Source organism: Rhinopithecus roxellana, chromosome 1 (assembly GCF_007565055.1).
Source record: "Rhinopithecus roxellana isolate Shanxi Qingling chromosome 1, ASM756505v1, whole genome shotgun sequence".
NCBI classification, from domain to species: domain Eukaryota; kingdom Metazoa; phylum Chordata; class Mammalia; order Primates; family Cercopithecidae; genus Rhinopithecus; species Rhinopithecus roxellana.
In genome coordinates this window covers 22,127,711-22,155,139 of record NC_044549.1, presented here as the reverse complement: position 1 = coordinate 22,155,139, position 27,429 = coordinate 22,127,711, and the positions used below count along the sequence as shown (strand labels likewise).

At 39.9% G+C, this 27,429-nt stretch overlaps 2 protein-coding genes and 1 non-coding gene across 8 annotated transcripts in view; 1 reads left to right on the top strand and 2 right to left on the bottom strand.

Moving 5' to 3' along the window:
- Positions 1-279: 279 nt before the first annotated feature.
- Positions 280-4,989, bottom strand: LOC104654231 (putative protein FAM172B). The gene is made up of 2 exons (XM_010353322.2): positions 4,701-4,989; positions 280-2,315 (listed from the first exon to the last, which is right to left on the bottom strand). Exon 2 carries the CDS (start codon positions 2,304-2,306, stop codon positions 1,218-1,220), a length of 1,089 nt encoding a protein of 362 aa, XP_010351624.2. The 5' UTR covers positions 2,307-2,315; positions 4,701-4,989; the 3' UTR covers positions 280-1,217.
- A 5,134-nt stretch (positions 4,990-10,123) lies between these two features.
- Positions 10,124-27,429, top strand: part of SENP7 (SUMO specific peptidase 7) — a 185,760-nt gene continuing 168,454 nt past the window's right edge. For 2 of the 6 annotated variants that reach the window (XM_030940287.1, XM_030940276.1), the window contains exons 1-2: positions 10,125-10,389; positions 21,549-21,598. In XM_030940287.1, coding sequence (XP_030796147.1) covers positions 10,350-10,389; positions 21,549-21,598 — 90 coding nt within the window. In that variant the 5' untranslated portion in view covers positions 10,125-10,349. Of the gene's footprint in view, positions 10,390-21,548; positions 21,599-27,429 lie in introns of all 6 variants that reach the window. The other 4 variants (XM_030940256.1, XM_030940242.1, XM_030940267.1 and 1 more) reach the window with 3 other exon arrangements.
- Positions 20,428-20,530, bottom strand: LOC115892247. Its single transcript, XR_004052138.1, has one exon. It is a non-coding gene; the product is annotated as a small nucleolar RNA U13 (small nucleolar RNA).

Below are 27,429 nucleotides of genomic sequence, written 5' to 3'. Positions count from 1 at the left end.
TGATAAACTCCCGACCTCAGGTGATCCGTCCACCTCAGCCTCCCAAAGTGCTGGGATTACAGACATGAGACACTGAACCCAGTCTGCACCCACTCTCCTCTACTATTTAACACTATTCACATTTGTAATTTCTCGGCCATTGTAAACTCTGTAAAGAGAAAGGCAATGTTGGGGTTGTTTGCTACAGTGTCCCAAACACCTAGTCTTGACTGGCACATACTAAGCACTCAGATATTAGTTGAAGATAGGAGTGAACACACACACAAGACCAAGAAATTTATTAAAACATTTTTTTTTCTTCAGACCTGGTGAACAGGGAGTACAACAAAATTTAACAAAAAACATAAACATACAAAGAATGCAGTTTGCTTATGATGTTTAATTTTTATGTTCACTTGTAATTTTACTATGGTATTAATATTACAGAAATCAAAGATTGATTCAATATCTAATTTTTATCAATTGCCATTTTGCTGTCATTATATCAAACCATAGCTTTTTAAAAGAAAGATCTTCACACTTAACTAACACTGTAAAATATTAATGATGGCACTGAATTCCCAGTTCATCAATAGGCTACAAAAGAGAATATGTTCACTTTTCAAAAAAGCAACAAAATGGCCGGGTGCAGTGGCTTATGCCTGTAAGCCCAGCACTTTGGGAGGCCAAAGTGGGTGGATCACCTGAGGTCAGGAGTTCTAGACCAGTCTGGGGAACATGCCAGAACCCCGTCTCTAGTAAAAATACAAAAATTAGCTGGGCGTGGTGGCACGTGCCTGTAGTCCCAGCTACTTGGGAGGTTGAGGCAGGAGAATTGCTTGAACCCGGGAGGCGGAGGTTGCAATGAGCTGAGATCATGCCACTGCACTCCAGCCTGGGCTACAGAGACTCCTCCTCCTCCTCCTCAAAAAAAAAAAAAAAAAAAAAAAAAAACAAAAAACAAAGCAACAACTGTGGCCATGTGCAGTGGCTAATGCCTATAATCTCAGCACTTTGGGAGGCTGAGGTGAGAGGTTCGCTTGAAGCCAGATTTCCATACCACCCTGGGCAGCAAAGTCAGACCCTGCCTCATAAAAACAAAATAATACAAAGTAACAAATCAATCCTCAAGCCAGAACATCATATTGTGTGTGAGTTGAAAGTGTTTTTTTTCCTTCCAGAATCTATATTAGCAAAGTTGCAGAAGGACAAAATAAACCTTAGATGACAAAAGTAGTTTAAGCACTTTGCTTTCTTTTTGAGGAACCTCTAGTCACTATTGGCATTTGAGAGAAATTAATGTTTGTTCTGGCTTTTAAAGCTTTTTTAAAGTACTTAAAAATTGACTGAAGGCTAGAGGAAGGGGCTAAGCTGTACTTTTCTGTACCAGCAGAAACCATAGGAAATTCCTTTTTGAAAACAGTAGCTGCAGGTTTATCCAAAGGTTTAGGACTTGTCACCCATTCACGGCAGTGGTGCTTTATCCATGCTAATAATTGTACATCACTTCCCAGCTGGTGTCCTACATGATGTTCAGAGTCAATAAGTGCAACAGCATATACTTTGCTCATCACTTCCCACCTTCTACGAACAAGCAAGTCCATAAAAACCAAGCCTCCATAACCATGTACAATGAAGGCAATATTCTTGCCTTCAGTCTTTGAAATGAAGTAATCCCATATGTAAGCCATGTGTTCTTCGGGTGTATTGCTGCATCTTTTTGGAATGCATTTGGGAGAATGCTGGAGAGAGAAAAAGTTCCCACCTGGAACCATTTTTAGAGAAGATGACTCAATATTTTGTGTTAAAAGGCCTTGCCACTCTTTTTCCATCTTTAGTTCCACAAAATTATCATTGGGATTTAGCACAATTACATCATAATGTGCCTGCAATGCCATTTGAATACATGGTATCTGACTTCCATGTTGGAGACCATGATGTATTATTGCCTGCTGACTCCACTGACCAGCTCGAAAGACCCCATGGTCTTGAAGAAGGACAAGAAGAGCAGAATGGTGATTTGTTAATGCTTTCTCGCTCATAAAAAAGAAGCTTCTTGGTTCTTCTTTATCAGCCTCAGGTGGGATATATACTTTTTGTAATTTGCACACCTTCTCCAAAAGCTCATAAATATATTGTTCAAGCAAATGGCCAAGGGCCTGGTAGCGCTTGCTATTTTTCTCAAGCACATTTTCATAATAGTTAAAGACAAAAGGCCCTTGTGTCTCAGTGTGTCTGAATTCAGCTTTTTCATTGAAGTCATATTTAAGTTCTCCTAGTAAGTCAGATTGCTCAAGAAATTTTTGGAAGCTCAGCTCCTGTGTCATTGGTAACCACTGAAAGTTAAAAGAATAATAGTATATCAGTGCTAGTAAAAGTAAAATGAAAATTTCAGCTTGTCAAATTCTTCCTAAGGCACATGATGCTAAACTAAGCATGTCAGAAAGACATTAACCTTCTAACCAGTGGTAAAGATGTTAATTCCAAATAATTGTGAATGATTCAAAACAGTGAGAGACTGAATAGATGAAGGGACAATGGAGAGACCATATGTAAATATGGATTTTTCTGACACACAACATGCCCAGGAAGCCAACCCCTCATTTACAATAAACAACTCAGGAAGTCAGTCTGGTATAAATCAGACTGGCAGGAAATCAGATTTCTATCACTAGTGACAATTCAGGAAACTAACCAGTAACTTCTATAACACTTGGTGCCAAATGGCAAGAACTTCTTTAATATCTGACAGCTTTCCTAATTTTGTCCCTATTTCCAACCTGAGACCAACCAGAGAGAGCCAAATACGTACCCCTAACCAATCACGCAAGATGCCCCCATTTCTAGTTAGCTTACCTACAGCTTCTCCATGACAACTTACAATCAGGGCAAATGGGAAGTCTTTTCTCTTTTTCCCCACTATAAAGCTCTCCTACTCTTCTGCTGCCTTGAGTCTCTGCCAAAACGCAAGTGATAGTGGTGGATTCCCTTGCTACAGCAGGCTCAGAATAAATAGGCTTTTCTCATTTGGTTGGTCTTCATTTATTTCTACAGAAGATATTTCATAACTTTTGCTGTTAAATGAATGGCAGAAGATAGAAGCGGGAGTGAAATGTGAATCAGGCAATGGAGATTATGATCAATTCAGCGAATACTAGAAGATACAGTTATTCTGATGTCTGAGAAGGAAGAAAAATAGGCTAGATGAGAAGTTAACTTAGATAGTTCCTTAGGCAGAGCTTAAAGCCGGAAAAGAAGGCTTTGAAAGGTTAAGTGGCTTTCCCCAAAGCCAAACAACTGTCAAAGGAGTGATTGCGGATGAGGCTGACTTGCAAATGAACTTTCTTAACAAATATGTTAACACTCTCCCTTCTTAATTTCTTAACACTGACACTGGCAAGCTACACCCCACTTCCAATAAGTAGCACTCCAAATGATTCTCAGTGCAACTCGAGTTGCTATTAGGCCTAAGGCAAAATTCAAATGGTGCTTGCTTGGATGTCTTAAATCTCTTTTAATTTTTTTTTTTTTTTTTGAGATGGAGCCTCACTCTGTCGCCCAGGCTGGAGTGCAGTGGCGTGATCTTGGCTCACTGCAACCTCCACCTCCCAGATTCAAGCAATTCTCCTGTCTCAGCCTCCCGAGTAGCTAGGATTACAGGTGCCTGCCATCATGCCCAGCTAATTTTTTTTGATTTTAGTAGAGACGGGGTTTCACCATGTTGCCCAGGCTGGTCTTGAATGCCTGAGCTCAGGCAATCCACCTGCTTCGGCCTCCCAAAGTGTTAGGATTACAGGTATGAGCCACCACATCTGGCCAAATCTTTTTAAATTTTTAAATTAATTTTTTCCCCACTTCAATAAGCTGGTCTAAGATTTCTTATTCCCTTCTGACCCCTCGAACCCAAAAGGTAGTTTACAAAGGTTTTTGGTTGTCCAAAGCACTATCCAGACTGCTCTCTATTCCTTCCTTTTCTATTAAAAATGCTTCCAGTCTTTGCCGATCTCAGGTGTTATTTTTGAAAGACAGGGTCTGACTCTGTCACTCAGGATGGAGTGTGGTGGTGTGATCATAGTTCACTGCAGCCTCGACCTTCTGATCTCACAGTTCACCTCAGCCTCCCAAGTAGCTAAGGCTACAGGCACATGCCACCATGCCTGGCCAATTAAAACAAATTTTTTTTAGAGACGGGATCTCACTATGTTGCCTAGGCTTGTTTGAAACTCCTGGCCTCAAGTGATCCTCCTGCCTTGGCCTTCCAAAGCGCTGGGATTACAGGTGTGAGTCACCATGCTCAGCCTCTCTCTCAGATGTTATTATGTAATTAATTTACTTTTTCTAAAGTGTAAATAATTGACAGACTTAACCATCCTTAAAAAAAAAAAAAAAAGCCTTGAAAATGGATACAACGCATGGCAAAAATCCATGCTTCAAAAATCCAAGAATGTTTTACATTGAGGCCATGGTGAAACAATCTAATGGGAGGTCATAACCTTATTCAAAATTTTCAGTGGTGATGTTTGTTGACTTCTTGTTTCCAGACTGGCATGTAAAAATCTTGGAAGTTGCTACTCAGTCCTAACAAGTAAAAAGCTAGACAAACTGAAAAATCAAAAGCTCTTCTTCATAGGATCCATAAAAGAAGTAAGGTTACTGGGCATACTACCGCCTCCAAAATCGGAGGGACTGAAAGCACGTCAATATAGAGAATCACAACTTACCAGAGCAGAAAGTAGCTGCTGAAGCCGCCAATGGAACAACTACCAGGATAGGTAAATGTGAAGGATCAGTGTGGACAAGTCAGAGGGACATAGCCATCCCCTCTTCCTCGCTCCCCAATTTTGTTTAAGCTCCTGGAGCTCTCACAGGTCCTCAGGGTGACTATCCATGCCTCTGGTAGCGGGTGGGGAAAAGGAGCCATTTTGAAATACGCCAGAGCATTTTGTTCTTCTTAACAAGGTCTGCCCTCAGGAGAAGCTATTTAATCAGAGGCTAACCTGCTGGGGCTTTATTAGAGCCTGACTTGGGGGAAGGGAAATATCCAACTCTAGCCCACTCTAGCTACCCTACCCAACCCAAGGGGGTTGTAGTGAACTGAAACCTGTGAAGTTCACAGTCTAGATGCACAGGCTTACTAAAATTCTCAATGGTCTCCCTTCTCACTCAGAATAAAAACTAATAAGTTCTTACCATGGCCTACAAGGTCTCACACGGCCCTTAGCTCTCCAATGTCATTTCCTACCACTTTCTCACTGGCTTACTCATCTAGTTACATGATCTGGGGCTTAGCTCTTTCTCAGGTGTCATTTCCTACCACTCTCTTGTTTACTTCACCATAGTCACACCTGGTCTACTTTGCCATCAATTTGTGAAGCAAGCTCCTGTTTTAAGGGTATTCACTCTTGCTAGGCCCACAGCCTGGAATATTCCTCCCCTTTATAGATATCTATAGGACTTTTATTTTAAAGTTTCTGCCCACTTTTTATCTCATCAGAGTGATTTTCTTTGAGCAGTCTATCATAAAGAGTAACTCTCTCCCTTCCTTTTGTTTTTTTGGCACTTATTACCAACTGACATATGTTTACTTATTGTCTACTTCTCTCCATTAGAATGTAAATTCCATGACAGCAGGAACAGGGACTTGGTTTTGTTCACTAGTGTATCTCCAGTTCTTGGAATAGTGTCCGGTGCACAGTAAGCACTTAAATATTGTTAGAATTTTACAGTTTTTTGCCAAGCACATAAAGAAGTAAAGCATACTTTAAAAGTCCTCTAGCAATACATTAAAACATAAGAGAAAGATGCAAAGCTTTTGAAAAATTATAGAGACTTGTTTTATAATTCTAAACTTAATAAATGTCAAAGGTTTATGAATTATTCTTAGAGAATATCCCAACCATCAATTTATATATGCTTTGTCTTTTGCAAATCAAGATAAACCATCTCAAGCAAATTCAATATGGTTCATTAAAGAGGGAGAGAATCAAACAATTTTTAGGCTTAATTTTCCAAAGAATGGATTAGAATAAGATAGTTTAGGGGAGGAAAAATAATTATTTCCTTAACCCTCATGAGTTCTTAGTTGGAATGAACCCTTGTAACAACAGAAAAACAAACAAGTTTATTAATGCACGCAGTGCACATCACCTTAGAGAAACCTAAATGAGGAGTAACTCAAAACAGTGGCTTACAACTCTGGCTTATGTAAGTATCTTCAACGAAGAACAATAAATTTGTGGAGGGAAGAAAGAACAAAGGAAAGAGTTTTAGGCTTCTAAGGGTGAGAAACTGTGGGAATGTAAATCTACAGAAGGAAACTAATACAGTAAGGTTTGTTTGCAGATTCGTCTGGGGCTTTCTGGGCTGGTAAGAGTCTAGAGAGAATTTATGTCCTGCCTTTTAGCTAGAAAAAAGAGGAGAGAGATTTCCCTCCATTTCCTGCTTCTTAACTGCCTTCGGCTCAAAAATAATTTTTATATAAAAGAGGTATATTTTGGCCGGGCGCAGTGGTTCACGCCTGTAATCCCAGCACTTTGGGAGGCTGAGGCGGGTGGATCACGAGGTCAGGGGTTCGAGACCAGCCTGGCCAACATGGTGAAACCTCGTCTCTACTAAAAATACAAAAATTAGCTGGGCATGGTGGCGGGTGCCTGTAATCTCAGCTACTTGGGAGGCTGAGGCAGCAGAATCACTTGAACCTGGGAGATGGAGGTTGCAGTGAGCTGAGATCACGCTGTTGCACTCCAGCCTGGGCAACAAGAGCAAAACTCCGTGTCAGAAAGAAGAAAAAAAAGGCATATTTTGAGGTGACATTCTGGTTTCCTTCAATAGTTTACCTTCAAGAAAAAGACTATTAGAGCTAGAAGGGACCTTATTGATATGCTTAGCTAACATGTTTATTTTATAAATGGATAAGTTGAGGCTTTCAAAGGTAAAGTGACATGCCCAAAGAAACTGAGGCAGCCCAGGAGCCTGACAGATTTTTCCCCCCTTTTTTGACTTTTATTTTAGGGTCGGGGGAACATGCAAATGTGTTACAAGGGTAAATTTTGTGTCACTGGGGTTTGGTATACAAATGATTTCATTACCCAGGTAGCAAGCATAGTATCTGAGAGGTAGTTTTACAACCCTCACCCTCCTCCCACCCCAAGATTAGTTTTTACCAAAGATTTAAAAATGCATAGTATTTGACTTTTTATTTCATTCATTCACCAAAAATTCAGTGAGGCCATTTGGTAGGCACTTTGTTTCCTATATCAAGTACTCCAGTCGTTTAATGCAGACTAAAATTTTAAAAAAGGAGAACAGCATATACGCATTAGAGAGAATTTGAAATTAGGCTTTTCCAGTATGCTGGATTAGGTGGTGACACAGCTGTAATGATTTATTCTAGGTGTGGTTATTTCTTAAAATAAAAAACAATTGTGAAAATATACATAACAAAATTTACCATTCTAACCATTTTTAAGTGTGCAGTTCAGAGGCATTATGTACATTCACATTGTTGTGTAACCATTACTGACATCCATTCACAGAATGCTTTTCGTCTTACAAAACTAACTCTATACCCATTAAACAATAACTCCCCATTCTCCTCTCACTAGGCACTAGCAACCACCATTCTACTTTCGATCTCTCTGAATTTGACTTCTCTAGGTTAGGTGTGATTATCTTTAAAGAAGAGGGTGGGTGGGACACTAGAATCATAGACACAAATACCTTTAATTAGCATATTTGGATTTTTAAGGAACCCGTTTTCTTTCTAGGATCAAAAGTGGTTACATTTAACAATATTTACATTTTTCACAGGTGATTAGTAAGCTTTTACAAAAAAGTAATTTTATAATCTGAGAAGTTAGGAAATTCCCTGGTTACAGAGTAATAATCTAATACAGTAATTATAATCCTTTTTTATATTTAGGAACTAGGTCCTTTTGTATATAACGTGCCATTAAGAAGCACAGAATGGAGAATACTTTTACTCGGAAAATTTAAAAACATCTAATGATACTTTTTTTTTTTTACAAGGAGTAAGTTTTCATTTATTTTCATATTTAGGAAAGCAAAACAAAACACAAAACCTCTAGAAAATATATTTTAAAGAAAGAATACTGTTTTGGTACAAAAGCAGCACTATTTTTCTTTTCCCAACACAGAAAGTGATTATGCAGTGTTTTAGAAAAATAATAATGCCTGTATTACAATTCCATTTAGTAAATTGTAGAAAATAATAGTGGTTGTGAAATTATATCTGTAGAAATTTCAAAATAAGAGGAACGTACATAATGTCCCTCCCCACTGTTCACCTCTCCCTAGGAAACAAAAAAAGCTGTATTTAATCCACCAGAGGCAAGGACATATAGAAAAAAGAATATCAGAGATAGGAAAAAAAAAGCAGATGTCACTAAGTGTTGGTTTTACCAAATTGAAGTATGCAACAGAATTGTCTGGGAAGTTTATTTTTTATTTTTATTTTTGAGGCAGGGTATCTGTGTGTCGCCCAGGCCGGAGTACCGTGTAGTGATCATAGCTCACTGCAGCCTCAAAGTCGTGGACTCAAGTAATCCTTAAATCTCATCTTTCCCAGTAGCCGGGACTATAGGTGTGCTCCACCACGCCCGGGTAATTTTTGTTGTTTTTTTTTTTTGAGACAGTCTTGCTCTGTCGCCCAGGCTGGGGCCTGATCATGGCTCACTGCAACTTCAACCCCACGGGCTTAAGTGATCTTCCTGCCTTAGCCTCTTGAGTAGCTGGGACTGCAGGCATGCTGGCCACCACGCGTGGCTAGTTTTTAAATTTTTTTGTAGAGAGGAGGTCTCACTATGTTGCCTAGGCTTATATCAAACTCCTGGACTCAAGTGATGAGCCCACCTAGGGTGAGTCATGGCATCTGGCCTGTATATTTTTGTGGAGAGGGGGGTCTTGCTTTGTTGCCCAGGATGGTCTTGAATGTCTGGGCTCAAGCTATTCTGCCTCGGCCTCCCAAAGTGCTGGGATTACAGATGTGAGCCACTGTGCCCGGCCCAGCTTGACTTTTGAGTCAGTTAAGTTGTTTGGTTAAAAAAAATTAGTTTGTAAGGAAACTGAACATTCAATTATTTTTCAGAAAGCAATGTTTTTGTTAAACAGAAACTAACTAAATAAACCAACAAAATGAAATCCTTACAGTGAACTTCAATCCCAGCAAGACTTAAAGTGTATCTGCCTTGCGGTCATTCCTGCCATGTAGAACACTTTCCGAAGCCCAACACCCCACAACACCTGGGGCCTTACCTCTACCTGGGGACTGACCATATTATGATTAGGAAGGCTTGACTCACGAAGAAGGGGACTACTCTAGTGGACGAGTTGGGCCGATCCCTTTATTGACTCCATTAGGATGGGAGATGGGGGTTTGAGGGATAGGGGTTAGGGGTATAAAGGGGCCGGCTTGGGAATCAAACCCTATTTCCAGAGTCCCTTCGGGCTTGGAACATGCCAGAAACATTTTCCCTGCTTACAGCACTGTGCTGAATTTTGTTAAACTTGTGATTAAATCGTCACGAAAGCTTACACGTTCATTTAAAAATTATTCAGATATGCACCATTAGGGATCAGGCTAATAGTACCAGAGCTCGAGTTCATTGAGGACGGGTCTAGTGCCTTGAGTATCGTGGTAAATGTTAATTGAACAAATTCCAGTTTATAGCCACCCACTTTTTGTCATCTCAGCATTTCAGTTATTGAAAAATTAAGTTCTAGCTTTTAAGGAGCTTTAAAAATCACGAGTTTTAATTTTAAAAAGAAATTCTCTCTAAGACATTTTTCCTCGTCAGCCTACTTATTTCCAGTGCAAATGCTAAACTAATAGCTAGGCCATTATTAGGTGATTTTGCCATCTTAAAATCTTTTGGTTTCTGAGTTCGAGGAAGGGCGTTTGGGGCAAATATGTAAGAGAGGCTGTGAGGACCGTAATACTGCAAACGCTAACGTTTTGTTTTCATAGTTGTTTGGACACCTCGCGAGAGCCAGTGAACCGGCGGAGTTCCTGTTTTCCCCTTTTGTTGTCAATTTAATCTTCAAAGTCAACAAAGCTAAAATCGAGCACCCAGATGGTTCACTTCCCCAGAGGGGATCAGATCATGAAATAAACCCCACCAAAAAAACGCTGGAGGAGACAGCCCACAGAGAAAAGTCCCAGGAAATGAGTTCCGGTTGATGGTGGGAGGGGCAGCTGATTTCCGGTCGAAGCGCAGGCGACGACTCTTGCGCAAGCGCGCTTCGCACATTGCTGGCCCCTTTTTTTTTCTTTCCCCTCCCCCTCCCTCTCCCAAGCCGGAGGGGTCCTGAGGTGACAGCGCCTGCAACTGAAATTTCAGCAGCGGGAGAAGATGGACAAGAGAAAGCTCGGGCGACGGCCTGCTTCATCCGGTGAGAAAGGGTCGGAGGAGGGTTAAGCATATTGTCTCCTACCCCGGGCAAACGGGAGGCGCTGGCTGCAGCTGGGGTTGCGGCCCGAAGCCGCGAGGGCGGGGGCGGGGAGAGAAGGGGGCGCGCACAATGGAAGGCTCCCGGGTCGTCCCCGCCCCTCGAGTCGAAGACCCGGTCCGAGCTGTCATCGAAGCTTCGGGCGCTCTTCACCTCAAAACCCCTTTTATTTTTTCCCTCCTCCCGAGAACACTCTCCTTGCGTCTCATCGGCCCATGGATCTTCCCGGTTGGCTTGCCACTCTCTGCCACGCCTTCCTCGTAATTCCACCAATGTTCCCATTTCATTTCGGCTTCTCAGCGTCTGACCCCACTTTCCTCTCTTCCTTTGCATCTCGACTTTGCGTCCCTTCCCCTCTCCCTCCTCTTTCCCTCAGCAGGTAGCTGCTGCTGGGGAGGAAAGGTGGGGCTTGCGAACGAAGACTCCTTTTCTTTGATACGATGCCTCGCCGGGTCTCGTTCTGCTGAACAGGCCCGCCTAATAGCCTTTTTCTTTTCCAGCCTCCCCTGCGTCTTCCAAAAGTGATTGGAAAGTCAAACAAAGGATTTGAAGCCGTGCTTTCGTTGTGTTTTTATTTTCAGCATATTTTTGCTTTGGAAATTACTTTGTTTTAAATGACTGTCTTCAGTTTTGTGTACAACGTCTTGGAAACAAGAAGGTGGAGTTATAAAGACGTGAGGTAGAGTTCCTCCCAGTCGAGAAGTTTTTGTCAAACATTTCATCCATTAAGGGGTCCTCAAGTCCTTGTGTTAAGTCCTACGGGTGGTAGGAGGAGAGGACGAGGGCTCACATGCTTACAGTCCAGTACACAAACGAACGCCCAATGAATCAATAATTTCATTTCATTTTTCTGTTTCTTATGGTACCGTTGATTTCTGCAGAAACATAGTTAACAATTCCAAATTTATTTAGGAGTGCCCTGTGGCAGTGCATCTCAAACTTCTTTCAGCCTTAATTGCAAAGGAGAGTGATTATGGATCTCTGGGGACACTACTTGAAGCAGTTGAAAACCTGAAATCCCTTTTCATATGCAACCAGTGTTAGCGGTTTTGGTGTGTATTCTGGAGATAGTAGTTTTCTCCTTTGAAAGCACATGTATAAATGATATATGTGTATATTTATACATACATGTAGGTATATGCCTCCAACTGATGTTTGTTTTAATAGTCTCCACCCCGCACCAAACCTCTAAGTAAAATGGATACATTAGGAAAATGCACAGTGCTTAGCTGGCGTCATTTGCGTGCTTCGTAACACAGAACTTTAGGTATAATCGTATCTTCCTTTGAGATGCACAGCTTTTTAACAATAAATGCATTTCATCTAGGTTTAATACATTTTTGGGGAGGGAAGGTAAGATATTTGCCTTGTACTTCAACAAGTCACATTCCCCTTTACCTGATTACACTTAGATTTATTTATTCGTCACAGTAACTTGGTGTAAGTAGTTGTGGGAAGTGGATTTTGATAATAAAGCTGTTTATCCTTAAAAGACATTGATATTTATGTTAGTTATATGTCTGGAGAGCGTTTTCTTTTTCTCATGATCTCTCTTTTGGAGCTGTCCTTTCTGAAAAATAAGTATAATAAAATCCATACCCAAATCTAATGTTACCTAGCTGTTCTCCAGTATGCCTCTAATTTTAAGATATGCACAAATTAATTTTTAAGTATGCTTCTGCTTTTCTTAATAGTGTATATTTAATTTCCTGATATAAATTCTCAGAAATAAAACATGATCAGCTGGTTGAAAGATTCCGTGTAATGGTTGTGTGCATGCAGTTGCCATTTCATTGTAAGTTGTTGCTAATTGGAACCCAAATGAAGTGACTTTTTTTTTTTGAGACCGGAGTCTCACTCTGTTGACCAGGCTGAAGCTCAGTGGTGCAGTCTTGGCTCACTATAACCTCCGCCTCTTGGGTTCAAGCGATTCTCCTGCCTCAGCCTCCCTAGTAGCTGGGATTACAGGTACCTGTCACCATGCCTGGTTAATTTTTATACTTTTAGTAGAGATGGGGTTTCACCATGTTGGCCAGGCTGGTCTCGAACTCCTGACCTCGGGTGATCCACCCGCCTCGGCCTCCCAAAGTGCTGGAATTACAGGCGTGAACCACTGCACCCGGCCATGATGTGACATTTATAGTCATCAAAGTTTCCTAAATACACAGAAGAGTTTGATTAATAAAACAGGAAGAAGAGGTAGAAGGAGGGTGGGTAGCAGTAGAAAGATAAAATAAAACCCAAAATTTGAAGTTTTGTCTGTGAGACTACATTAGGCTGCCCTAAACTATCTCCTAAACAAGGCAGAACTGTAAAATGTTCACAGTGTACTGCTCAAAACTTTTTCAGTTGCAAGTAGCAGAAACCCAATTCCAGCTGGTTTAAGCTAAACACATATATTTGTGACTCACATAACTGATAACTATAGCATTAAAAGCAGTATATTACATGGTGATCACGTTTTAACCACGTTAAAAGATGGCTGGCATCAGAGACAGGTTCACTGAAGTTGAATGATAAAGTGTGTGGGAGTAAGGGAGAATGACCATTAAAAGTGTTAACAAAAATACAGCACAGATAAATTAGAATCATAGACTGCAATTTTCAAATGAATTTTTTGAATCAAAATAGGAAACATCGAGTAAATTTGAACCAACTTTGAACTGATTTCTTCAGGCAACATTCTTGGAGACCTGTGTCACTCTCATTTGCAGTTAAGGATACATATGTTCTTTAAGTACTTAGGCACTAGACACTGTGCTAAGAACTTTGGAAACTTCAGTATTTTCAAAAGTCTTATAAGGTAATTGTTTTTCATATACAGATGAGAGAACTGGAATTTAGGGGCAGGATAAAGATTAGCAATAGCTAGTAAGAAACAGGATTCAAAATGTGGTCTCTAATTATAAGATCTATAGTTTTAACTTCATTTACTGCTACTAGTGTCCCTGATGGTATAACTGTCTTAAATCTTTCAGTAGGTCCAGGTGATGTTTACTTTGCATTGAAAGTGCAATGAATGATCATTGAAGCTCAAGATGAGAACTTACAATTAGTTATGATAAAGCTGCATTATTGGCAGAGATCTTAGTTGAAGTCATTGGAATGAATGGAATTGCCAACAAAAATAATATAGAGTGAGGAAGGTCTTAAATCACGTACAACTAATTTCAAAGTAGGGAGGAAGAGATACTGCTAACCAGTTAGGTAGATTAGGAATGTGACAGGTTTGGGAAGATAGGGGGGAGAGTAAAAAAGAAATGTTAGCATTTCAGAGAGTTAAAGTAGCATGAAGGTGCTGGATTTGGCAATTAGGAGGCCACTTTTACTGATGGTAAGAGTGGTTAGTAGACAAAAGTCAGATTTCAAAAGGCTAGACGAATGAGTGGCGGTGAGGAAATGGGGCAGCAAAAGTAAGCTGAGAAAATGAGATGGGAAGGAAAGATTTCTAGAACAAGCTTGAGTAGGAAATTAGGTAGAAAGACTTGTTTTTTTTAAGATTGTGAGAGACTTAAATCAGGTTGGTAGGGAGCAGGAAAGGGGTGGAGAGGGAAAGATTGAATATATATCAGGTAGGAGATAATGGAGTGAGGTCCTAGAAGAAATGGGAGAGACGGATGGCGTCAAAGAACAGTTTGATGAGACATAGGGAAAGGAGAAAAGATGGATAAAGATATAGACATATCTTGGGAGTAAAGATACTGCAGTTATGGCTTCTAAATGAAATAGTAAGGTAATCTTTAGAGAAAGGGGCTTTTAAATGGTACTGGGAATGCAAGATAGGTCAATTAGGGATGAATACATATTAAGTACTCTTGCAGTCTTAGTTAAAACAAGTGTGAGTTTTATACTGGTTGGAGCTGTTAATACTTTGTGACTTAGTACTGCCAAGCAGTACAGAAGCAAGAGTTTGCAAAAAAAAAAATGAGTTTAATTTTACTTAGAATTGAAGGGTGTGGCAAGATGTAAGGGCAAAGAGTGGATTTAGTGGGAGTGAGGAAGACAGTGTATAGAATGAAAGGCTTGCATTTGAGAACTTGGTAGTTTTCCTTAAAGCCATTCTTGAATGCATATTGCTGAAATGGAGATATTTAGAAGTTTGTACCATTAAGTGAAGATGATTCCATTGTTTTGAGTGAGTTGGTTAATGGATATTTTAGTGCTTCAGAATGACGGTGAATTTTGATCATACTTAAACTATGAACCAAGAATCAGAGTATTCTAGACATGGAGAGGATCTTGGGTCAGTAGATGGCAGTCATAAATATGGGCAAGGGAATATATCCATTTTCTTTTTTTGAGATGGAGTCTCCAGGCTGGAGTGCAGTGACGTGATCTCAGCTCACTGTAACTTCTGCCTCCTGGGTTCAAGTGATTCTCCTGCCTCAGCCTCCTGAGTAGCTGGGACTACAGGTGCTGGGACTACAGGTACATGCCACCATGCCCAGCTAATTTTTGTATTTTTAGTAAAGACAGGGTTTCACCATGTTGGCCAGGATGGTCTCGATCTCTTGACATCGTGATCCACCCGCCTTGGCCTCCCAAAGTGCTGGGATTACAGGTGTGAGCCACTGTGCCCAGCCGGGAATGCCTGCAATTTATGTCAATTTTAAAGGAGGAATTATTGCAATAAAGTTAGAATATTAATGGGAGATGGTGGTGGTGGGGAAGAAAATTTTTTTTTGTCTCCCCCCTACAGGAAACAATGGAGACTGTTAGTCTCTACTTCTGTTTTATAAGTGGGAGAGTTTTAACGAAGTAATATAGCTAATAAAAAGCTAGAATTTAGTTAACCTAAGGTGGAGGAGAAGTTCAAAGAAAATATTCAAAATTTAAGGAAACTGTATTGACTTTGGAAAAGAATTTAGTAAACTAGGGAAGAGTTGGAGAAGATGTAGATGAGGGGGTAGAATTGATTTATATGAGGTGTGATAATAAGAAGGTGATAGGCTATAGAGATTGACATCTTGGTGGTGATTCCTAGGCCTGATGATGGAAGGCAGAGGATTGAAAAGTAAGTTAAGGGGGCATGGTAACACAGAGAATGGGTTATGAATAAGATTGAGTAGCTCCAAAGATCCAGACTAGAATTCTGTTATAATGCCTTCCTGATGAATAACTTTCATTTGGGTTTTCAGTAGTTTATGAATCTGGCTGATGTGGGCTGCTTCATCCTAGTTTTTGTGTGCTTGTATTGGTAAATCACCCTTGGGTTGTGCCTGGCTCCACCCATTTCTGCCTGTCTAAACTTTATTCTTCAAAGCCCAGTTCCTTTTTTTTTTTTTTTTGAAGTGGGATCTTGCTCTGTTGCCTAGGCTGGAGTGCAGTGGCATGATCATAGCTCCCTGCAGCCTTGAACTCCTGGGCTCAAGCTATCCTCCTACCTCAGCCTCCCGAGTAGCTAGGACTATAGGCACACACTATCACGCCTGGCTATTTAAAAAAAAAAACAACTTAGTTTTTGTAGAGATGGGGTCTCGCTGTGTTACCTGGTCTGGTCTTGAACTCTTCGCCTCAAGCGATCCTCCCACCTTGACCTCCCAAAGTGCTGGGATTATAGGCATGAGCTACCATGCCTGGCCCAAGCTCAGTTCAGTTGTGCCTTTCCAAGAACCATTTCCTTAACTCAAACTTAAATTTATACCTGTTTCTGCACTTCTGTGGGTCTTTATGCCTCTTATATGATGTTTATCAGATTCCATCATATATTCTAGCTTGCTGAGTTGTCTAATGTCTAGTGCTATACTATTAACACTGTGGCGGGGACTGTCATTGATTTTATTTCCCCATAGCATCCAGTATGCCTAGAGTGTACTGGTTTAGAGTATCATCTCTGGAATATGACCAGTGATGGATCACTATGGTAACACTGGGCAAGTTATTTGGATCCCTCAAACCTTAATTTCTTAATCTATCAGATGGAGATAATACATTATTGATTTCATGATGTCAGGATTAAGGAAAATAATTTGTTTATAGCACTTAGCATAATGCCAGGCAATGATAATTACTATTATGTCAAATAAATAGGCTGGGTGTGGTGGCCCACGCCTGTAATCTCAGCGCTTTGGGAGGCCAAGGTGGGCAGATCACTTGAGCTCAGGTGTTGGAGACCAGCCTGGCCGATATGGTGAATCCCTCTCTCTACTAAACATATAAAAAATTAGCCAGGCATGTCCTGCCTGTAGTCCCAGGTAGTCAGGAGGCTGAAGCAGGAGAATCGCTTGAACCTGGGAGGCAGAGGTTGCAGTGAGCTGAGATCACGCCACTGCACTCCAGCCTGGGTGACAGAGCAAGACTCCATCTCAAAAAAAAAAAAAAAAAAAAAGAATAAATAAGTGACTGAATGGGAAAAGTTATGCTTTTAATTTTTTGACTCGTATATTTAGAATGAGAGTAATTGGAGAGATTTTCCTATATGCTAATGCTAAAATACTGCAGTCTCCTAAAGGGAGATACTTGACTATAAGATGTTATAGTTACCATTTCTTTTGCACCAACTATATGTTAGACGTAATGCTAAATGCCTTAATATAGACTATCATAGTTTAATCTTAACAATTAGAAAGGCGTATATTCTCTCCCGTTTTGCACATGAGAAACTGAGACTCAGAAAAGTCACAACTAGTAAGCCAAGATACAAATTTAGGTTGTCTAGCTTTAAAATATATACCCTTAAGCGTGATAACTATACCATACAGTCTCAAGTCGAGGCACGTCATATGCTTATTTAAACACTCCAGAGCTAACCTGGTATAAGATGGACCAAGTCAGTTATAAAAAAACTGTAAATTTTTTTATTAGACAAAGTTGGCCAAGAAAAAAAAAACATAAACATTTGGGAATTCATAATAGCATTAATGAAAGGAAATAGGGGAACATACTACAAAACAGGATGGAAGCACTTTTAACCCAATGAGATATTTTGGGGATATAAATTTGTAAATTCAAATTTAAGGAACTGATATTCCTTTAAAAAATGATATATTATTTTATTTGCATAAATTTAAGGGGTACAAGTACAGCTTTGTTATGTGGGTATATTGTGTGGTGGTGAAATCTGGGCTTTTAGTGCAATCATCAGCTGAATAGTGTACCCATTAAGTAATTTCTCATCCCTCACTGCACTACTCCTAGCCTTCCAAGTCTCCAATGACTGTTATTCCACACTCTGTGTTCACGGGTACACACTTTATTTAGCCCCTACTTATAGTGAGAATATGTAGTATTTGACTTTCTGAGTTCTTCTTTTTTTTCTTTTTTCTTTCTCTTTTTGAAATGGTTTCGCTCTGTTGTCCAGACTGAGTGTAGTGGTGCAAATACGGCCTGTTGCAGCCTCAACCTCCTAGGCTCAAGCGATTCTCCCACCTCAGCCTCCCAAGCAGCCGAGACCACAGGTGGTGTCACTGTACCCAGCTAATTCAAATAAATATTTGTAGAGACAGGGTCTCACCATTTGGTGCAGGCTGATCTCAAACTCCTGGGCTCAAGCAGTCACCCTGCCTTGGCCTCCCAAAGTGTTGGGAATATAGATGTGAGCTTCTAATCTGAGTTGTTTCACTGAAGATGAAGGTTTCCAGTTCTGTGTTATTGTAAAAGACATGAGTTCATTCCTTTTTCATTCCTCAATAGTATTCCATTGTGTATATATACATATGTGTTTTGTTAAATTTAAAATTGACTACAAAATGAATTTCTACAGGATAAAGACTTTATCACTTATTTAAAAAACTCTTTATTTTTGGTAGTCAACTTGAGTCTAGTTTATTGAAATCTGAAGTTGTCAAACGCTTAAATATAGAGGTGAAAATATATATATATATTTTTGAGATGGAGTTTTGCTCTTGTTGCCTAGGATGGAGTGCAATGGTGTGATCTTGGCTCACTGCAACCTCTGCCTCCTGGGTTTGAGCGATTTTCCTGCCTCAGCTTCCTGAGTAGCTGGGATTATAGGTGCCTGCCACTACACCCAACTAGTTTTTTTTTGTATTTTTAGTAGAGACGGGTTTCCCCATGTTGACCAGGCTGGTCTTGAACTCCTGACCTCAAGTGACCCAACCACCTCGGCCTCCCATTAGTGCTGGGATTACAGGCATAAGCCACTGCACCTGGCCTGAAAATAATTTTTTAGATCAGGAAAACATTACATGGTTCATATAGTAAAACTAATGCTGTATACTATGAACTAGAAGAAATCATTTCAGCAATATCGATTTTTGGGTAGTCTATATTTCATTAGTTATTATTAGTTATTATTTCTGATTTTAAGTACCATATAGTACACATATCTTTAGTATATAGTTCAGTGGCTTTTTTTTTGTTGTTTTCTGTCTTTAATTTGAGACAGTGTCTTGCTCTGTTGCCCAGGCTGGAGTGCAGTGGTGCCATCATAGCTCACTGCAGCCTCAACTTCCTGGTTCAAGTGATCTTCCCACCTCAGCCTACTGAGTAGCTGGGAGTACAGGTGCACACCACCACACTTTTTTATACAGATGGGGTTTCACCATTTTGCCCATGTTGGTCTCAAACTCCTGAGCTCAAGCGATCTACCCACCACAGCCTCCCAAAGTGCTGGGATTATAGGCGTGTGCGACCATGCCTGGCCCCCGTCACTGTTTTAACTAGTGTTACCATAGGTTTATTTTAACTCTTCTTGAATTTCAGAGAAATAGAATCATATACTCTTCTGCATCTGGTTTCCTTTAAGCTTGCCTGAGCGATGTATCCATATTGTGCTTAGCAATAATTCATTATCTTTTAGTGCTGTATAGTTTTCCATTACATGTATATGTTTATCCATACTTGATGAATATTTGGATTGTTTCCAGTTTTTGGATATTAAGAACAAAATACCTGAATATTCTTATTTCTGTTGGTTATTTATCTAAAAGTGTAATTGTTGGACATTGCATAGGCAGGTGTCTAACTTCAGTAGATGCTGGTGAGGCACTACTCTTAGCAAGAGCATGTGAGTTCCACTCTCTCACCAATACTTGGCGTTGTCAATCTTTTTACCCATTCTAAAGGCTGTTTAATGGTTTTCATTGCCATTTTAATTTTGCATTTCCCTAATGATTATGAAATTGAGCACCTGTTTATATGTTTATTGGCCATTTGGATATGCTTTTTTGTGAAGTGCCTATTCACACTTTTGTCCGTTTTGAAGATAGAATTATCTTGCTTTTGCTTTAGGAGTTCTTTATATATTCTGGTTATGAATTCTTTGACAAATGCATGTTTTATAAGTATTTTTCTTTTAATCTTGACATGCCTTTTCACTCTTGATGATTTTTGATGAACAGAAGTTCTTTTTTTTTTTTAATCTGAGACAGGGTCTCACTCTGTCGCCCAGGCTGGAGTGCAGTGTTGCAGTCATGGCTCACTGCAGCTGTAGCTTCCCAGGCTGTAGTGATCTTTCCATCTCAGCCTCCTAAGTAGCTGGGACTACTGGCGTGTGCTATCATGTTCAGCTAATTTTTAAATATTTTTGTAGCGATGTGATCCCACTGTGTTGCCCAGACTGGTCTCAAACTCCTGGGCTCAAGTGATCCCCATGCCTTGGCCTTCCAAAGTGTTGGGATTACAGGCATGAGCCTCTATGCCTGACCTTTTCTTTTTTTCCTTTTTTCTTTCTCAAAGCGAATCCAGGCCAGGCGCCTTGGCTCACTGTAATCCCAGCACTTTGGGAGGCCGAGGTGGGCGGATCTCCTGAGGTTGGGCGACCAGCCTGACCAACATGGAGAAACCCTGCCTCTACTAAAAATACAAAATTAGCCTGGCGTGGTGGCACATGCCTGTGATCCCAGCTACTCGGGAGGCTGAGGCAGAAGAATCTCTTGAACCCGGGAGGTGAAGGTTGCGGTGCACCAAGATTTGCGCCATTGCACTCCAACCTGAGCAATAAGAGCAAAACTCCGTCTCAAAAACAAAACAAAACAAAAAAACGCCGCTAATCCAGTGTGGTTCTTTATTTTTCTTTCATGTCAGATGGGTGATGCGCTGACATGGTAACAAGGTTCAAGGTGCCACATCTCACAGATGCGTGTGAACACCCAGGCATCATGCTCATGAGCTACAGTAGGATCAGAAGTTCTTAATTTTCATGAAGTACAGTTTGTTAACGTTTTCATTTGTGGTTAGTACTACTTGTGCCCTCTGTGAAAAATCTTTGCGTACCCAAAGGTGATGCAGATATTCTCCTATTTAAATCTAGATGCTTTGTTTTTATCTTTGACATTGAAATCTGTGATTCATTTCAAATAAATTTTGTGTATGGTGTGAGGTAGTCAAGGGTGTTATTCCCCCATTTGGTTATCAAATTGCCTCAGCATCATTTATTTTGAAAATCATCCCTTTCCTATGGAATTGCAGTCATGCATTTGTCACAAGCAGGTGACTATATATATGAATCTCTGCCATTTATTTTTTTAGTAAAATCTGTGATATGTTCCAGTAGACTATAAGTTCCAGGAAAGTTTGGAACTTTTGCCTAATTTGCCCACTATACTGTACTCATTGCCTAGCACAGTGTCAGGGCACATAATAGACATTGAATTAATATTTGCTGATTGGAAGTTAGGACTCAGAAGAATCCACAGCAAGTCTGAAAAATGTTGGTGAGTAAAAGACAGTTAAACTGTTCCCAGTTGCACAGCATGCTTAGATATGTAGTAGAACTGAAAGTGTTTTTATAGAATATTCTCAACTTCTAACTTCTAGAATTTCACCTGCTTCTACCTCCCCCCATTATAATAATTTGTCTGATCAAATGGTTCTACTACTAGGTGTGAAGTCTTTAGCCAGGGAATTTGTTTAGTTCTTAGAGCCAAGTTTTCCTCTTTCTTTTCTATTGTGTGTGTGTGTGTATATATATATATATTTTACTGGAGACATTGTGTGAGAATCTGCTATTCTTCTGACATGTAGTTATTTTTTGACTTTTATGTGTAGCCCTTCAGTTTCTGTAAAATATATCAGTGTAAATTTAAATCTAAGAAGTTAATTTAAAACAAGGAATGAATGTGAAAGAATCTCCTTTATCAAACTGTTTATCTCATTTAGATGTTAAACGATAATTTTTACCACGTCTTTGGTTTTTGTAGAAATCACCACAGAAGGAAAAAGGAAAAAGTCATCTTCTGATTTATCGGAGGTATGCATTTGTTTTGCTTTTAATCTATTATCTTTGGAGTTACTGATACTGAAAGTATTTTGCTGTTTGTCTTTTTAATAACATTTTAAAGAAAATAGTATAAAACTTTAATCAGTGTTTTGGGAGAATGGTATATTCTAATTAACTGAAGATTAACCAGGAAACCCTTCTACCAACTTTGTTTAAATCATTGACTGGTATACTTTCCAGACCAGATGACCAATATACTTTCCAGAGCTCATTTTAGATTTTATTTAAAACATAGCACAACATTTCTTTGATGACTTAATCTATTAGAGTACCTAATGTTCATTCATGAGTGATGCTATAGATGCAGAATAGTCGTACTCAAGGTATGTGCTGAACATTACTATTGGGAATATGTCCTTTTAAGCCTCTTTTTTTCATTTATTTCTTCTACATATGCCAAGAGTAGCAAAACAAGCAAAATGAAGTTTCTACCTATATAGCAAGTGTTCAGAAAATTAATTCCTTTTAAGAAAGATAATCTTTTTCTTTTCTTTCTTTCTTTTTTTTTTTTTTTTTAAGAGACAGGGTTTTGCTCTGTTGCCCAGGCTCAAGTACAGCTCACTGCAGCCTTGAACTCCTGGGCTTTAGTGATCCTCCTGCCTCAGCCTCCCAAGTAGCTGGGAATACAGGGATGTGCCACCATGACCAGCTAATTTTACTTTTTTTGTGTAGGGCCAGGGGTCTTGCTATGTTGCCCAGGCTGGTCTCACATTCCTGGCCTCAAGCAATCCTCCTGCCTTGGCATCTGAAAGTGTTGGGATTATAGCATAAGCCACCATACCTGGCATATAGAGATAATTTTTTTTCTAGAATTTTGTTTTTTAAATGCAGTAATATACTGATTTACATTATAAGAATTTATTAAACCCTTTTCTATGAAGCAGTCTAAGATATGCACAGAGAACTTTAATATGATACATCTTCATGTTACATAGTTATAGCATTTAACAAAGAAGAATTCATAAAGGAAGACAATGAGAGGAAATCAAGAGTACCTTAGAAGACCGTATAGAAAGTATGGCTTTAGATACTCTTTCTTTTTTGGCTTAAGATTTGCCTGGTGTGGTTTCTCCATTTAAAACTCTTGATTTAGTTTAAGTGGGGTAAATAGGAGGTTAAAAAAAATCTTATGCCGAGGCAGTAGAATCACTTGAGGTCAGGAGTTCAAGACCAGCCTGGCCAACATGGTGAAACCCCATCTCAACAAAAACACAAAAATTGACTGGGCTTGGTGGCTCACGCCTGTAATCCCAGCACTTTGGGAGGCCGAGGCGGGTGGATCACGAGGTCAGGAGATCGAGACCATCCTGGCTAACATGGTGAAACCCTGTCTCTACTAAAAATACAAAAAATTAGTGGGGCGTGGTGGAGGATGCCTGTAGTCCCAGCTACTCGGGAGGCTGAGGCAGGAGAATGGTGTGAACCTGGGAGACGGAGCTTGCAGTGAGCTGAGATCGTGCCACTGCACTCCAGCCTGGGCAACCGAGTGAGACTCTGTCTCAAAAAAAAAAAAAAAAAAAAAAGCTGGGCATGATGGCGGGTGCCTGTAGTCCCAGCTACTTGGGAGGCTGAGGCAGGATAATCGCTCCAACCTAGGAGGCAGAGGTTGCAGTGAGCCGAGATTGCGCCATTGCACTCCAACCTGGGTGATAGAGCGAGACTGTGTCTCAAAAAAAAAAAAAAAAAAAATCTTACATTGCCAGGATGAATACTATCATACCCACTTTGAAATACCTCTGTATTAACTACTACTATTTTTGTTTTTAATATATCCAGTGAAGTGAAATATCCTGCTTTAGACTGTTGCATTATTCATGCAATTAATCTGAAATCCTGCCATTAGAAATTAATACTGAATTAATCCATTTCTCTTTCTGATTTTTAGATGTACTACAGTGTTTCTTAAACTTTTTGTTTACAAGGAAGTTGAGACTTACAGAAAAGTTACAGAAATTTTACAGAGTTCCTGTACAATTCACTCAGGTTCTCTCAATGTTATTATCTTATGTAACTATAGTATGATTATAAAAATCAAGAAATTTATATTCATACAGTACCTTAAACCAGTGGTCCCCAACCTGTTTGGCACCAGGGACCAGTATCGTGGAAGACAGTTTTCCATGGACAGGGGTCAGGAGGATGGTTTCGGGATGAAACTGTTTTACCTCAAATCTTCAGGCATTGGGTTCTCATAAAGAGCGTGCAGCCTGGATCCCTTGCACGCGCAGTTTACAATAGTGTTTGTGCTCCTATGAGAATCTAATGTCACTGCTGATCTGACAGGAGTTGGAGCTCAGGCCCTAAGGCTCCCATGCTGCTCATCTCCTGCTGTGTTGTCCTTGGCCTGGGGGTTGGGGACCTCTGCTTTAAACTGTAGACATCATTTGGATTCCTTCGGTTTCACTAATGTCCTTTTTCTGTTGCCAGATCCAATCCAGGATCCCACATTGCATTTAGTTGTTAGGTCTCCTTAGTTTTCTTAAGTCTGTGACAATTCTTCAGTCTTTTTTCTTTCATGACCATGACACTTTCGAAGAAAACTGGACAGTATTTTGTAGAATATCTCTCACTTTGGGTTTGTTTCAGGTTTCTCAAGATTAGATTAAGGTTATGACTTTTTGGGAGGAATACCACAGAAGTGATGGTGCCCTTCTTAGTGCATTATATCAGGGGGTACATGATAGTGATACATCTTAGTGCTGATAATGCCAGCCTTGATTGTTTGGTTAAGATGGTGTCTGCCTGTTTGCTCCATTGTAAAGTTACTTTTCTCCTCTTTATAATTAATAAATATCTTAGGGGAGATGCTTTGAATCTGTGCAAATATAATATTTTATCTCAAACTTTTGTTTACTATTGTAGCATCTATCAGTGTATCTTGCCTGCAAATTTGTATTTGTGGTATTTTGGTGGTTTTCTCTTTTGCTCATTCATTATAGATTTATGAATGTAAATTCTTTTATAAGGGACCAGTGTGGTGGCTCACAACTGTAATCCCAGCACTTTGGGAGGCTGAGGTGGGAGGATCACTTGAGGTCAGGAATTTGAGGCCAGCCTGGGCAACACAGTGAGACCCCATATCGAAAAATAAAAATTAGCTGGGCATGTTGCCATATGCCTGGAATCCCAGCTACTTGGGAGGCTGACATAGGAAGATTGCTTGAGCCAGGGAAGTTGAGGCTGTGGTCAGCCGTGATTGCACCACTGTATTCCAGCTTGGATAACAGAATAAGACACTGTCTCTACAAAATAAAAATTCTTCTGTAAGGGAGAGCTGATTCTCTTCCCCAACTTACTTATTTATGTATTTAGAGGTCCTCCTCTTTGGCTTCTGAAAGTGTGAGGATTCTAGGCATGAGCCACTGTGCCTGGCTTCACTTATTTATTTATATCAATATAGACTCATAGAATATTTAGTTTATTCTATAAGTTATAATCCACTACTGTCATTATAGGTTTGTTGGTCAGAGTATTTTAGCCTTGGGAGATCTTTCATGTTGGCTGTACCCTTTTGATGTGCTCCTATCATTTTTTTTTTTTTTTGAACACTTACTTTCTGGCACTGTATATTTTTTGGCACTGCAAGATGCTTATCTTGTGTTTTCCCTGCCCCAGGCTTGGAATCAACCACTTTCCTAGGGAGTCCTGGTTCTTTCAATTGAAGGATGATATTTAGAAACCCAGGTCTGTGTGCTAGGTATACTTGCAACTGGGATGTCATTGTTTTTAGGCTTTCTCAACAGACAAGACTAGAAAAATATATGTTCACACATACAACATACATATCTCTGTTTTCCCACACAAACACATGTATCTGTATTTATTTCTCTATCTGCCTATCTATATAAAAAATGAATACTGATACTTCTGATTCCGGTCCCACACCACAAGGCTGATTCTAGCTTTTCCTCTTTCCTTATTTTTTTTCTGTCTCTCATTATCTACAATGTATTTACTTATTTCTTAATCCCATAATTTATACATAAAGTTGTGGTAGTGCATTTAAAAAATGTAGACTTTCTTAGAAAATTAGCATATTACATTATTGTTAGTAGTTTATATTACTGCCTTTTCCTCCAGGCTGCTAGTGGAAATAAATTACCAAAAGGATAAGAGCTTTGGTGGATACAGGGAAAAGATACTAACACACGTTGAATTTAAAGTGTTTGGCCTGGGCCTGGCAGGTTGGCTCACGGCTATAATCCCAGTACTTTGGGAGGCCAAGGTGGGCAGATCACTTGAGGTCAGGACTTCAAGACTAGCCTGGCCGAGATGGCGGAAACCCATCTCTACTGCAAATACAAAAATTAACTGGGTGTGGTGGTGCATTTTTGTAATCCCAGCTACTCTGGACGCTGAGGTGGGAGGATCGTTTGAACCCGGGAGGTGGAGGTTGCAGTTAGCTGAGGTTGCGTCACTGCACTTCAGCCTGGGAAACAGAAAGAGATTCTGTCTCAAAAAAAAAAAAAAAAGTGTTTGAAGTGTTTGGCTGGGCGTGGGAGCTCATGCCTCTAATCCCAGCACTTAGGGAGGCCAAGGTGGGAGGATTGCTTGAGCTCCAGAGCCCAGGAATTCGGGACTAGCCTGGGCAACAAGGTAAGACCCTGTGTCTACAAAACATAAAAAAATTAATCAGATGTGATGGTACATGCCTGTGGTCCCAGCTACACAGGAGGCTGAGGCAGGAAGATTGCCTGGGCCCAAGAGGTAGAAGCAGGAAGTAAGTTATGTTTGAGTCACTACATGCCAGCCTAGGTGACAGAGTGAGACCCTGTCTCAAATAAATAAATACATGTTTAAGAAATATTTCTAAAATGACACTAGATTGTTGTAGAGATATTCTAAAGTTCAATTAAACAAAAAGAAGACCACCCAGACACAACCAGAATTAATACTATGATGTGTATCCTTCTAGGTTATTTGTCTCTTTATAAGAAACAAATATTAAAAAATAGAAAACCACAAAATGCTGTCTTGTAATCTGTTTTTTCCTACTTACCTGTATATAATGAACATTATTTTCTGAAATCTAATTGATTAAAGCATTGGTCAGTAGATATTTATTGGGTACTCAACATGTATTGGATACTCCATTAGACATAAGTAACCAGGGAAACAGTGGTGAACATTTTTTTCTTCGACTTTTATTTAAGTTCAGGGGTACTATGTGCAGGATATATAGGATCATTGCATAGGTCGCCATGGTGTGTGCCATGGTGGTTTTCTGCAAGAACAACCCATCACCTAGATATTAGGGCCAGCATCCATTAGCTATTCTTCCTGATGCTCCCTCTACCCGTCTGACAGGCCCCAATGTGTGTTGTTCCCACCTTGTGTCCATCTGTTCTCATCATTCAGTTCCCACTTAAAAGTGAGAACATGAATTGTTTGGTTTTCTGTTTCTGCATTAGTTTGCTGAAGATAATGGCTTCCATCACCATCCATGTCCCTGCAAAAGACATGATCGTGTTCCTTTTTATGGCTGCATAGTATTCCATGGTATCTGTGTACCACATTTTCTTTATTCAGTCTATCATTGATGGACTAAATTGATGGGGATTTAGATGGATCCCCATCTAAATTGATGGGGATTTGGGTTGATTCCATGTCTTTGCTATTGTGAATAGTGTTGCAGCAAACATGTGCATGCATATATCTTTGTAACAGAGTGATTTATATTCCTTTGGGTATATACCCAGTAATGGTGTTGCTGGGTCAAATGGTATTTTTGCCTCTAGGTCTTTGAGGAATCACCACACTGTCTTCCACAATGGGTGAACTAATTTACAATCCCAGCAGTG